At 35.6% G+C, this 15,134-nt stretch overlaps 2 protein-coding genes across 3 annotated transcripts in view; one reads left to right on the top strand and one right to left on the bottom strand.

Moving 5' to 3' along the window:
- Positions 1–9,314, bottom strand: part of LOC106878413 (something about silencing protein 10) — a 67,510-nt gene extending 58,196 nt beyond the window's left edge. The window contains exon 1 of the mRNA XM_089363796.1: positions 9,151–9,314. Within this exon, the coding sequence (XP_089219922.1) occupies positions 9,151–9,299 (149 nt within the window). The 5' untranslated portion in view covers positions 9,300–9,314. The remainder of the gene's footprint in view (positions 1–9,150) is intronic.
- Positions 2,347–14,051, top strand: LOC106878482 (uncharacterized). Of its 2 annotated transcripts, none has more exons than XM_014927705.3 (2): positions 2,347–2,981; positions 11,078–14,051. In XM_014927705.3, the coding sequence occupies exon 2, from the start codon at positions 11,101–11,103 to the stop codon at positions 12,235–12,237; it is 1,137 nt and encodes a 378-aa protein (XP_014783191.1). In that variant the 5' UTR covers positions 2,347–2,981; positions 11,078–11,100; the 3' UTR covers positions 12,238–14,051. The 2 variants fall into 2 exon arrangements, with proteins under 2 accessions (XP_014783191.1, XP_089219924.1); XM_089363798.1 differs by lacking the exon at positions 2,347–2,981 and adding an exon at positions 9,310–9,447.
- The last annotated feature ends 1,083 nt before the right edge of the window (positions 14,052–15,134 follow it).

Here is a 15,134-nt window from a genome sequence, read left to right as displayed (position 1 = left end):
AGCATGGCCACAGTCAAATGACTGAAACAAGTAAAAGAATATGCCCATGAGACAAACCTCCTAGTCACTAGCTTCATGCCTTCAAAGGATGGAGGGGCAAAAAGACCATAGATATCCTTTTCTACTCTAGGCACAAGGCCCGAAATTTTTGGGGAGGGGGCCAGTCAATTGGATCGATCCCAATATACAACTGGTACTTAATTTATCAACCCCGAAAGGATGAAAGGCAAAGTCGACCTCGGTACACTAACGTTTCTGCCAGCTCACCGCCTTAGAAGAACATAGATATCATAAGTTTAAACACACAAAACACTTCCTATTCATCCAGTTCATTAAAGTGTAATTAGCTCTTCGTTATTTATGGTTGTTATAAGCAACACCTTAAACACTTCTAGGGTTGCTACGTCACAGATAAATCTAGGATTACAATATCAAAGGTACTATCTGGTGTCACTGGAAATATTCATTCTTGGTGCAAAAAAAATCTGAGGAGTGTTTCTTAATCTTTTAATCTCTGATAAACTACACACGTTGATTAATATCCAGTCTTGATCATTAATTCAGTAATGTCAGGGTAGAATCTTATCAAAGAATTCTCTCTCATATGAACATGATAAAATACGATGTTGTGGCATTCATTCTTCTCTAAAGGACATTGGCAACATAAGGGGTACATAAAAAGGATTCATATTGAAAATCAGAAGTTTGGGAATGGGAGGGAAAAAAATGTAGAGCATTTGTTATTTTTCTTAAAAATAAACTATACACACAAATACACACAAATACACACACACACACACACACACACACACACACACACATAAATAATACAGTTTTTTCAATTGCATGAACTAAAAGTCAGAGGGGAACAGGATAAACTACCTGCATCAACTTGCTATAAAAGAAGATAGTAATTTTACCATGTCCTTATTCTTAGTGCAAGTTTTGAAGAGTGCAGTTTGATTTTTTAGTCATCCTTTCAAAAGCTATAGTAGAAGTGATGAAAGAGTATATTTGGCATATTTTGCTTTATGAGTTCAATAAAGGCAACAATGTAACAGAAAGTGCAAGGAATATCAATGCAGTATATGGGCATCAGACAATAAGTGTAAGCCAGTGTTAATGGTGGTTCCAGAAATTCCAAGCCAGAAACTACAGCCTAGAAGACAAGCCTCGTCCTGGAAGATCTGTAGAGCTCGACGAGGACGTCCTGCAAACTCTATTAGGACAGCTGTGTGAAAAAATGTCACACCCTAGCAGTTGAGGGAACCTGCAGAAGAGGTAAACCCAGGAAGACCTGAGATGAGGTGAAGCATGACCTTCGAACATTGAGCCTCACCATATATATATATATATATATATATATATATATATATCATCATCATCATCATCATCATCGTTTAACGTCCGCTTTCCATGCTAGCATGGGTTGGACGATTTGACTGAGGACTGGTGAAACCGGATGGCAACACCAGGCTCCAATCTAATTTGGCAGAGTTTCTACAGCTGGATGCCCTTCCTAACGCCAACCACTCAGAGAGTGTAGTGGGTGCTTTTACGTGGGTGCTTATGATGTGTTTGTGTGTCTTTGTATCTGTGTTTGGCCCCCACCAACCATCGCTTGACAACCGATGTTGGTGGTTTACGTCCCTATAACCAAGCAGTTCGACAAAATTGACCGATAGAATAAGTCCTGGGGTCGATTTCTTCGACTAGACCCCTGTTAAGGCGGTGCTCCAGCAAGGCTGCAGTGAAATGACTGAAACAAGTAAAAGTATATATATACACTAGACAGACAAACAGACAGACATACAGATTATTGTACATTTTGTCTGTGAAGACCACCATCAATTACAGAACAGACAGGTCTTTAAGCCTCTTGCAACAATTGTTATTTTCCAAACCACAATCTTTGCCTATGTATGTATGCATGTATAAATGCATATGTATGTATGTATATACGTGTGTGCGCACGCGACATTGTATTATAAAATTGTAGTACGAACTGAAACCATCTTTGCTGCTTGGCCGACCATAGATCCCTACTACTGTGAAGTAAATTATTGTTTTGCAGACATATTTCTATTAATCTAATCCATCATTCTTCAACAAGTCAGCACTTGTCCCTTCTGACATAACAATTTCACTATTATTATCTAACTGAGTGTGCGACGATATTTTTGTTTTATTCAAAATGTTGACTCGCTTAGATTTTTATGTAATTTTAAACAACTGGAAATATGTCAAATGGTTGTAAATGGTGAATGAATGAATGAATGGGAGAGGGGAGGTAGAAGAAGAAAAGTAATGAAGGGAGAGGGAGAAGGGGTGGTAGGAAACAAAGGGAGTAAGGGAGAGAGGGAGTTAGCTGTAGGAAAGAACGGGAGAGAGGGGAGAGGAGAAGGAGGAAATGGAATTAACGTTTGCCAATGTACTGTAGCTTTCAATTGCACACGTAAATAAATATAATCATATACAGTGACAAATATATATGTATATACGTGTATGTTTGTGTGTATGTATGCATGTGAACGCTTTTATGTACATGTATGTATGTATGTATGTATGTATGGAAGAGAAAGAGAGACTTATCTCTAGGGAGACATATATTAAAAGCCCAGAGTTTAATCTTTCAACAAAGCAACGGTATATCATCAGACAACAATAAACGAGTATTTCTAATTAGACATTTATGGTAATTATGTAATACAAGAATTGCTCCACTAAACACCGAACTCAATAAATCATGGGACACTCACAAAATACAAAGAGTGGTAGTGATAGTTAGTAATAGTCTCCAACAAAACGTTTTCAGGATTACAAAACCGTTTCAGCCTCAGAATGGATGTAGAAATGTTGCTAAGACATTCTTAAAGAGACCATTTTACGTTCTTCTATTGATGTTTGGAATCTGAACATATCTTTTCGCTTTTTTTGCTTTGTTCTACCTCTTTTGGCTATATTCCTTATTTCAAAAACAGGTAAACCAAATTGATTGTTCCGTTTCATTTTTATGCAATTATTTACAATTTTTTTTTTTTTTTTTCATTCAGTTAATTTATTAATTGACATTTGAATTAACACGGATGGAAATTTGTTTTGTTTTGTCTTTTGTCCTGAAATGTTTCAAGATTTTTGCCAAGGTGGACTTGCCATTCGTTCCGTCTGGATAGATAAAATAAAGTACCATCGACGTTTCCCCTCTTCCTCAAAATTGGTGTCCTTGTGCCTATATCAGAAAAGATTATTATTTTGTGTTGGATTCTTTCGTTTTAAAGGCGTCTGCAACTTCAAAGTTTGAAATTTCGGTTGAAATGGTTGATTCGGCAATAGTTTATATGCGTATACACACACACACACACACATACACCTCGGTACTACGGACAAAAAAGGGCCAACATCGGTCCGATGAAGCTGGTTTTCCGTAGGCACCGACACTAAGATTAGGTTACGTTAGGGGTGGCTAATATCAACAATTACATTACGAAAGACAGAGGAATAAATACAGTACTGTACTTTTAATTAAGCACACTATCTAATCTGACAGTGTAAAATACCTGTACACTGTAACTATTCACTATCATACTGTATATTCAACATTTTTGATTTAAAATCAGACTTACCATGGATGGTGAAGGGTGTGATTTTGTCCGCTACTTCCGAAATCCGTTGACGGGAGGTCCGTAGTACGAGGTGTGTGAATATATATATATATATATATATATATATATATATATATTACGGAGATGTACTTGCATAGCAAGTGACCTGATCTGAGATCGTGTGCTGGAACGAAAACAATTGCAGTATGGAAGGCATTTATAAACCATTTAAAACACACAAAAACCGTTAGATTCACTTCGACATTTAAATTTAATTTGCAAAATATATTTTCGTCGCCCGTCGCTATATATATATATATATATATATATATATATACACACACACACACATACTCACACATATATGTATATATCTATACAGGTTTGGTGATGCAAACAGATATGTTTATTAATATTTAACAGATGAGTGTCTCAAGAACCGAGAGTTTCGTGCATTAGTACTTACCAAACTAGTTTAATAAATGCAAACGCACGGACTCTCAGCTCTTGAGTCACTCTGTTGCTTGTGCTAAATATCAATGAAAATAGAGAGATACATAGATAGATAGATAGATAGATAGATAGATAGATAGATAGATACATGCATACATAACACGTATAATAATTACAGTAACATTGAATATTATATTATGGAACCAATACAAAAACGTTATTTTTTTTTAAGTATACAATGGAAACCGGTTACCACTATTACTTAGGGACGAAATCTTTTTGATAACAATAACCGGATGAGAAACTTGAACTACTGAAGAATGGTCATTTTAACGAGAGCGGGATGAATGAAAATGAAACCAGAAATAATTGAGAATTTACAGAAATAATGATTTGGCTTTCCTAATATCTTAAGACGATTAAATGCGGAAGCTAAATTTGGTTAGAGGGTGCAAAACCCAGGTCCGCCTAGGATATTCAAAGCATTTTTCATTGCTGCCAAAATATTTTAGTGGGTGCGCTTGCACCCTCTTTCCCCCACCCCCGTTCCTGAGCCTATACTCTTCACTCTCTTTTACTTGTTTCAGTCATTTAGTCGAACAAATCGACCCCAGGACTTATTCTTTGTAAGCCTAGTACAATTCTATCGGTCTCTTTTTGCCGAACCGCTAAGTTACGGGGACGTAAACACACCACCACCGGTTGTCAAAAGATGTTGGGGGGGGACAAACACAGACACTCAAACATATACACACACCTCGGCGGAATTTGAACTCAAAATGTAGTGGCAGACGAAATACCTCTAAGCATTTCGCCCGGCGTGCTAACGTTTCTGCCGGTTCACCGTCTTTGAGGATGATGATGATAAAGGCACAAGGCCTGAAATTTTGTGGGAGATTGGGGGGCTAGTTGATTATATCGACCTCAGTGCTCAACTGGTACTTATTTCATCAATCCCAGCAAATTCGACCTCCGCAGAATTTAAATTCAGGACATAAAGATAGACGAAATGGCGCAAATCATTTTATCCGACGTGCAAACCGTTCTGCTAGCTTACCGAAACAATAATAATCTAGAAGTTTTGACATAGGCGTAGGAGTGGCTGTGTGGTAAGTAGCTTGCTTACCAACCACATGGTTCCGGGTTCAGTACCACCGCGTGGCACCTTGGGCAAGTGTCTTCTACTATAGCCTCGGGCTGACCAAAGCCTTGTGAGTGGATTTGGTAGATGGAAACTGAAAGAAGCTTGTCGTATATATGTATGTGTGTGTATATGTTTGTGTGTCTGTGTTTGTCCCCCCAACATCGCTTGACAACCGATGTGCCGTGCTAACGTCCCCGTAACGTAGCGGTTCGGCAAAAGAGACCGATAGAATAGGTACTGGGCTTCCAAAGAATAAATCCTGGGGTCGATTTGCACGACTAAAGGCAGTGCTCCAGCATGGCCGCAGTCAAATGACTGAAACAAGTAAAAGAGTATATATATATATGTGTGTGTGTGTGTGTGTGTGTACTGACACATCTACCTTCCCTCTTGTTTCAGTCATGTTGTACCTGGCCTTCTTATTTCGTTTTTCTCTTTCTTTCTCGAGTGGGCAAGACACCTGCTCCTCCCCCCTCTATCATAGTTTCGTATTCCTGCAGTCGATATCCTAATCTGTTGCAGGTCCTTATCTTGTGTATACTTGACAATCTCACCGGTGCTAGTGCCACGTAAAAAAAAAGCACTCAATACACTCTCTATATAAAGTAGTTGGCGTTAAGAAGGACATCCACTTGAAGAAACCATGTCAAAGCAGACATAGAACCGAGCGTTTCAACTGTGAGTAGATGTGTGTGTATGTAAAAAGGGAGGGATGTGGATGTGTGTGTGTGTGTGTGTGCAATGAAAGTGGGATGGTGAACATTCAACGCTGAAAAGAAAAATCAACGTTTCAACTCTGGGTGAGTATGTGTGTGCGTGTACAAGGGAAGTATGTGACGGTTTGTATGTGAACCAGCGGTCTTTCAGTAACAAACGATGATCGATGTTACATCTCAAAAGACAACCACTAGATAACATTGACGAGTGTATTAATTGGATTTATCGCCCATATTTATATATAAAATACTACAATTAGACGTCATTTTTGACGGCACGGGGTCAGCTAGTAAGAATAATAATAAAGCTGAAGTGAAGAACGGGTACATAGTGCGTGTGGGTTAATTGGCAAAAATATGGCCGTCCCCAAAGATGATCAGAGGTCGTCGTCCTATTTTGGTGGATAGAAATTACATTTAAAATCCCAGTAAATTACATTCTACCATTTGAAAAAGGACACATTGAATCGTGTAGTCCTAGATGCCATGTACTAAAGAAAAAAAAAGTAAATAACGTGCATACTCTCTCTTTTTTGTTCCGCATCTACAAATGCCGTCTCGTACTCTGGGAGGGTACGAGCAAGGTAACCCTTACTCGCCACGTACTAAACTAAGTAGGGACTCCAGAACATTTACTTCGTCTAGGGACTTAGAGTGCTGTTGTAAGACGGTCCTGGTTTAACTTGTGATGATAGCAGTGAAAAGCGTCATGGTGTCAGTAATCATATAAATATCTGCCAGACATGCTTGTAAGATAAAAATAATAAAATAAATAATATATAAAAAGGAAAGAGGGGGGAGAAAGGAATTAAAACTAATGAGGCTTTTTGTAACTCCTTCTTCCCCCCTCTTTCTCTTTCGCATTCTCTTTTGTGTGTCTTCTTTCTTAATTCTTACTGTTATAAATAATTCACTGCAATACTTTTGCTAATGAAGCTACAGATATTGGTGATCGGACTTTAGGCATCAGACACACACATACACGCATATATATATATATATATATATATATATATATATATATATATATATATATATATATATATATATATATATATATATAGGAAAATGAAGAATAAGGCAGAATGCTAAAGTGGAAGCATATTTTAATAAAGATTTCTAACCGGCTTTCATTGCGAAGCAAATTTTCAAGAAGGAGAATGAAAATGTTTTTTTACAAAGAAGTACAAAATGAAGAAAATAATATATTTAAAAAAATAATATATAAAAAAATAACTATACCAATACATTATATTGTCTTGTATATAATGGTTGGAAAAATAAGGATGCATGAGAATTGAGAGTTGTGTTAGGTTTTAAAAAAAGGGTTAAAAGTTTGTGTTAAGCAGGAAGTGTGATGTCAAAACAGGAAGTGTGTGTAAGGGGAGACAAATGTTCTCTAGGAACAGACAAACTTCCTGTTGAAAAAGAGTTCATAACTCCAACTAAAAACATATATATACACGCAACATATAAAACTATATATTTATACATATAGGCATGTACATACATGTGTGTGTATATATATACACGCACACATAAAACTATATATAGACATGTACATACATGTGTATATATATGTATATATATATATATATATATATATAGAGAGAGAGAGAGAGAGAGAGAGAGAGAGAGAACTATACGTATGCACTGATATATACATACATATAGCCATACATAAATATATGTATATCTATTCATAAATACCATGTATTTATGTATGTCTATATATATACTATTTCTAGGTATGTACATATATATACTATTTCTAGGTATGTACATATATATACTATTTTTAGGTATGTACATATATATACTATTTTTAGGTATATACAGTATATATATATATATATATATATATAATATACTATATATATATATAATATACTATTTCTAGGTATATACATATATATACAGTATATATATATAATATACTATTTCTAGGTATATACATATATATACAGTATATATATATATATAATATACTATTTCTAGGTATATACATATATATACAGTATATATATATATATAAACGTATATTCATATATGCTATATGTGTGTGTGTGTGTATCTGATGATGAAAGTCTATTACATGCCAACTTAATTATTATCTCTCAGTTGCTGTTCTTGTTGTTATTGATGTCCTACTTCAAAGAACTTTTGAATTTTTAATGTAACTTATCGCTCTAACGAAAGAGTTGCCGGTTTTTTGTGGTGCAGACCGATTAGATTTTGTTAACAATAGTTTCTCTGGCTACAGCCGAGTTAAAAATGTGTCTAGGGACGGACGGATCGTGGTGGTGGTGGAGAGGCGAGGATGTTCGTAGTCATGATGGTGGTAGTGGTGGAAATGAAAGAGAGTCAAGGCCACCCCACCAGCCATATTGTTTTAACGAAACAAATCGAAATGGTTATCAGGACTTTGTCTGCTTCAACAAGCAAAAGTTATCTATTGACACGGCGCAGTGTTAATATCCTTCATGTTAATAATGAACCGTGAAAACATCTTTTTCCGTTTGGTTCACACTTTTCAATTCTCTTTGTTCCAATTGATTTCAAACTTGATGTATCAATGTAGTTTTGTACGCTAATCATGGAAATGAAATTCATTTTTGCCGTAAATTAATAAATAAAAAATTAATAGCTTTTAAAGTTTACACAATTTGTGTACTTTTGCCAGTCGAAAGCCACAGACATATTGGTGCCTGTTTCCATAGTAAAGGCCAACTTTTGGGGGTTTTTTTTAAAGTTTATTTTTGAGAAACGGATATTTTCGGTTGCTATCCTGTCACTATCTCGTTTTCATAAGTTTGAAGTGTTTTCGTGGGCCCTTTTAACATAAATAGAAGTATGGCCGCAGCCAACTCGTTTAACCTTTCGAATACAATGGAGAAATTGAAAACCGAAGAGAACAGTGTACCACAGAGTTGAGTTTATTAGCTCCAAAGATGATATCCACATACAACAAGTGGAAAGCACATAGGTCTCTGTATAGAACAAGGGAATAAACGACACTGTGGAACCCACCATCCTATGATTGACTCGTACCTCTGTGAGTTTATGTGGCGCAAGAGATAGAAAATTGTAATTTGTTTGATAAACTCTTAAAGTGTATCGCAGACTTTCGTTTTTGAATATTCGTTACAAAACATGTATTGTAATATTTCACAAAATAAAAAAAAAATTCATTGAGGATTTTTCTTTTTTTTATATATATATATTGTTAACATACCTGTTCCGACATTTCACGTGACTACTCATCAAAACTTCCATTGTTGAATGTTCCGTCATCTCACGCAAAATGCCAGCTTCCAAATCCTGTTTCCTGATTGGGTAAAAATAATCTAACTTCAGACTTCTGTAACATTTTTCTAAAAGCATTTTTCTGAAAAAAGTGAATATCATCAGATTCAGTGTGAAAATTTAAAATTTACGTCAATGTACCAAATTAAAAAATTTGACCTAATTTTAAAATTACCAAAAAAAAAAAAAAAAAAGAAATCATTTTAACTTCATGGATTTATTTCAAGTAAGTAGTTCCGAAATTTCAATGAATTCCATTTTAATAAAGACATCAGTTATATCATGCAAAGAAGCATGTATCTCTGCATAAAACCGTTAATTTTATATCTAAATTTATTTCATGAGATATCTAAATTTTCTGTCTAATTTTAACCATATGTTATGCTTGGGAGATGGCTATGGAAGAAGAACATTTCCAAATGCAAAGACCTAAGTATTGTAAAATCTTTAAGGATCTTCAGGAGTTTGAGGTCTTTAATGATTATGAACATATTATAGGCGCAGTATTAAAAAGTGCTGGGTTTTTAGATAATTGGGAGTCAGAACTTTTTTTTTTTTAAGATATAAAATATTAGGTGGATATCAACACACAAAAGTTGGAATTTCTCCGTTTTGACGGATTTTTTAGATTTTTTTTTTCATGATGCCCTGGAAACAATGGAGAGCATACTTTTAGCAAAACAAAAAAAAATTTTATAAAAAAAAAAAAAAACACCCCCATCCCTCAACCAATTGTAGTCGATTTTGTGGGTACTACGAACTTAAAAGTGACACCTTTTTATTATAAAATTTTCAAAAAGTGATGGGTTTGTATTATGTGTTTGTGTGTATGTATCTTCTTCTAGTTATTATTATTGCTATGATTTGTGAGAAGAGAGTAGATCGTACGATGTTTGTGAACAAACTGCAGTGCTGCAGGATAATGAAATGCTGGCTCTGGAAGTCAAGGATGTATGAAGGTTGGAGAGAAATGTAACAAGTATGCTTAACTGGATGTGTGACATGGTACAAACAGCTAAATGAATCTGTCCATTTCCATGGCCAAAGATCAGCAGTAAAAGAAGAAACCTCATACACAACTACCATCTTTTGCCACATGCTGCATTCCATCAGGGTCCTTCCCATCCAGTCTTGTATATTATCCCTTCATCTTCTTCCCCCCCCCCCCCCCATCCACTCACCCAGTTTCCAGTGATATGAATACAAAAGTTGTGAGTCCTGATAATGTGTCCATAATATTAGTTTTCATCACCTGAGGGCTATCATCAGAATTTCATTTCATCCTGCCTTCTTCAGGACTGATGCATTCTGCAATCTGCCCTATTGATACTCACAACACTTGCTTCTAATATGTCGTTTCAAACGCCCTCAATTGCTTAGTTGCAGCCACCTTTAGAAGTCTGTGTTTTCACACTCATACAACACAAGTAAAGTTTTTAAACAGTCTCAGCTTGAAGCTTTTGTTGAGCACACAGTCCCTTCATGTTGAGGTCAATGGTCTCAGGGTTATTGAGTATATGCGAAATTAGATGTTGTATGTAAGAGACAGATGACTGTTCTGGTATAAACATGTAGCAGTTGGGATAAAGAAGTAAGAAAGTTGTGGAAGAGGAAGACCAGGGGAGACATGGGTAGAAGTGGTAAGAGTTGATTTCAGGATGCTGAACCGCACAAAGGAGATGGCAAAATGATGCAACAAATGGTGAGATGCCATGTTATAAACAACCCATCTAACCAGTGCAAGTATGGAAAAGTAGATGTAAAAAATGATGGTTGTGGTTATGATGATGATGATGATTGTTATTATTGTTGCTATTGTTGAAATATTTTGTATTGTTTCTTTTTCTATTCACCAGCATTATACCGTCCCCTATCACCCATGATGTCGCCAGCTGGAGCTAACCGAGAACTCGTTGCCATTGTAGTTAACCTCAGAGAAGAACGTTGCCTTCAAAAATGCCTGCAGACCATCGACATGGAGAGAAAATACTCATCGAAAGTTTTTGAACTTGACTTGCGCATTCTGAAAGTTTATTTGAAAGGACTGAGAGAGAGAATTTCCCACATCAAATCTAACCTTACTGCTGAAGAAATATGTCAGGTAAGGGAGTTGGAGGCTCAAGAGAAACTTGGTAATCATTTCCCTTCTGCAGTTTCAACCAGTGCTTTAAAAATTGCTGCTGCTTACAGGTGCCTGAAACTGGAACCGAATATTACACTTCAGGAAGTTTCAAAGTTGGCAGTGAAAAATTTCCTTTTTGGACAAGATGAAAGTATTTTGAGTTCTATAAGCTCCGAAGAAAGTGCTGAAGAAATGATGCAAATCGGTAGGGGTGAGAATAAAATAAGTAGCTTATCAGCATTACTAAATACATCTAAGAGAAGAAATAGCGTCCGACTGCGACCAGCGACATCAGTTTTGAGTAAAAGAGACAAACAAACAGCTCAAATTACACGACCAAAGACAGCACCCATCCCTCCTGACATGAAGTTTTCATCACACATAGAATATACCAAGCCTTCATCTATAGATTATTTACAGAATACTGAGACAACATGGCAAACGGAATTTGATAGCGATATTGCTGGATGTCATTTTGGTGAACACCAGTCTGAAGAAAAACGAAAGAGATGTTTGCAGAGCGAAGTTAACAAATGCAAAGACCTCAATAACAAAACAAAAAATTTCCTTGACAACCTGGACAGTTTTGTATCTGCGTCTGAGAAAAATACTAGACTATACCTAAACAAAGCATCAACAGATGACACCCTATTTCGTAAAGGTATGTTAAGCCCTAAGAATAAACAACTGAGAAAATCTCAACAGGCAATTCATTTCAATTCAGTTGTGGAAACGAAGCCGACTGAAGATCACCAAGAAAAGCCGATTAAAGTTTGGAAAGATCTAAACAAATGTCGTTATTTAAGAGTCTCTGATGACATGCTTGATTTATCAGGGGTAGTCACATTGGCAAAAGATCACATGAAACAAATGTCTAATTTACATAATTTATAAGTTTATAATCTTCTTATTTTACTTGAAAAAGTTATTCCTTTTCTATAGAGACACTTGATCTTAATTACTTTTTATCTTTGCTTTCTTATCATTGGTATATTTCTCAAATCGGACAGAATAAAATGACCAAGATTAATACAAACATTGCCTAATTTGGCACTCAACTAATTAGATGAATTATTGGAAGAGGATTAAAACGAATTAGGTGGCCATCGGTTGAAAGAACAATTCTAAAGTGAGGAAGAAAGAGGATGACGGGAATCTGAAGAGAAAGACGGAGAGAAGGAGAGTAACAATATATAGAAAGAGAATAATGGATTCTGTGGAAAATTCAAGTCATTTTCCAGTTAATAATTGCTCTAGTATGTTATACATAGTATCAGTTATACAATGTTATGTAGCATTAGCCATTATTTAGTATCAGTGTTATACAGCAAGCTGACAATAAACGATGGTGATGCTTACAGTATTATATACTATCGGTACAATGTCATATATTTTCAGTACATTGTTTTATATAATATTGGTACAGAGTTATGCAGTGTCAGTGCAGTGTTATGTAGTTCAGGAGAACAGCAAATTGACGGATATTAAGAAAAAGTAGTTTTATATTATAAAAACCCGAAAAATAAAAAAAGATCACACAATGGAACAATTAAAGAACATATTGCTTGCTCGCGCATTGCAGTTATAATAGTATTTTCAAACACTCCACAATCACCACCACCATGCTCATATGTGTTATTGTGCCATCACCATTCAGATCCTTTCAAGTTATTGTTGGATAGCTTTTCTGATGTGACCATTCTTCTTGACAGCAAACCAAAGTCAAAGTCAACAGGATTGACAATGTTTCGATTGTGGTTCCTAATATAATTGTCAGATACATATGATGATAGTCGTTGCCGTCAATCTTCCAACTCGTGTGGACCAAATGGTTTGACGGGATCTGACAGGTTAGCTGACTGGTTTGTGCTCCATATTTTGGGCATTACCATACTAAAGTTTTAACATTTATCAGCAAAGCCCACAAGATTATCCACCATCTTTCCAACAACAACTTTGGCCACTGTTTGAGTTCAATATCTCTACCACCCATTGACAGGCTTATAAAATCAAAAAAACGATGCAACATCCATGACTTTTAGAAACATTTTTCATGCTTAGTATTGTCAAAGCATAGAATAAGCATCCCACATCAGGTTGTCAGCTATGTAAGGACACTATATCCTTCAAATGTTTCATGCTTTATGAAATTCATCAACACCCTATGCACCCTTTCCTTTTCATGGCTCTTTTACTGCTCACTTTTCTATCTTCTTGTCTTTTATCTTGTCTACAATATTTGTACTTTTGGCTATCATTTGCTGTTTTCTGTCTCCATTTTTTTTACCCTTTTCTAACAAAGTTGTACAACACCTGAACGCTGTAAGCTATCTTTTTTTTAAATTTTTCTTAGTAATGTATATCAAACCTTTTGAAGTGTTAAAGTGAATATTCTGGTAGACCAAGCAAACATAAACAGTTTATGTAATACATTTTAACATTTAACAACCATCCCAAGTATGAGAGGAATAGCAACTGCATAATTTGAGGAGACGAAAAATGAATATGATTTTTTAAGGAATTAACTTTTAATTAATCTAATAAAATCATTAATAAATAATAATAACCATTAAGAACTATCAAAGAAATTTTCTTTTGTGAGCAAAAAGTGAAGTATTTTCAATTGGAAGTAAGGGAAATAATTCATATTTATTCAAGGGAAACAACTAAATAAATTTTTCTGATCATTTGAAAATATATTTCCAAAATGTTTTGTTTTGAAGTCTTTCTTGCTGTTAATGAAATAATAAATAAATTCAAATCATCCAAGAATATTTTACGATATAATATAAAACTGCACGACATAATATCATAACTTGTGTTTTCCTGGACGGCTGAAAGCAAAAAGGAACAAGTATTTTATGTGTGTGACTGTACGTCTGTTATGTATGGATGTGTGTGTTTCAGTCTTCATTTGTATGTATGTATGCATGCATGTGTGTGTGTATGTATACCCATCTGTCCGTATTATCTATGTACCTATCTATCTGTATGTCTACCTGTTCATATAGGTATCCATTTACACACACACACACATATATACACCTTTATACACACACACACACACACACACACACACTTGCTTTAGAGTTACCACCAAAATTTACTACGTATAAGAAGGTCAGAAAAATTGGTCGTCTGTCTGAGATTGAAAAAACGTTCTTCAAAATAAGATGGAAATTAGGACAATACAACAACAACAACAACACACACATACGAAACCAAAACAACAACAATAACAATAGCGATGTTAATGACGACAACAATAGTGACAATAACAATAATAACCACGACATTCCCTACTCAACCATAATAACAACAACAACAGCAGTGACAACAATACCCAACGCACAGACAGCAATGCCAACCACATCATCCACCCCACTACCAACATTGACATCACTCAAAACAATAACACTATAACCCCAATGACAAGGATCTACCCCACAAACTTACCCTTCAACAAGGGGGTATGTATCACACCACAGATTTGTTGCATGGTCTACACATTATTCCGTGGGCAGTCCATTGACAGTCTGCCAGATTTGCCCATAGGGAGACACACTAATTCCCTGTTCTTAATTCGCTGAAGCAAAAATTTCCTTAGCTAGAAATAGACTCCGACATATCTTAGACCGGTACAACAAAACCACTAAAAAAACATAATGAATGGGAGACCCACCAATTCAGTACATCTGTTGCCAAAGGCCTAAGAAAACTGTAACAGCGAATTAAGAACAGAGAACTAGTGTGCCTCCCTATGGGTAAATCTGGCAGACTGTCAATGGACA

This window comes from Octopus bimaculoides, chromosome 15 (genome assembly GCF_046866305.1).
Source record: "Octopus bimaculoides isolate indiv1 chromosome 15, ASM4686630v1, whole genome shotgun sequence".
NCBI lineage: Eukaryota > Metazoa > Mollusca > Cephalopoda > Octopoda > Octopodidae > Octopus > Octopus bimaculoides.
This window is presented reverse-complemented; position numbering and strand designations above follow the sequence as displayed.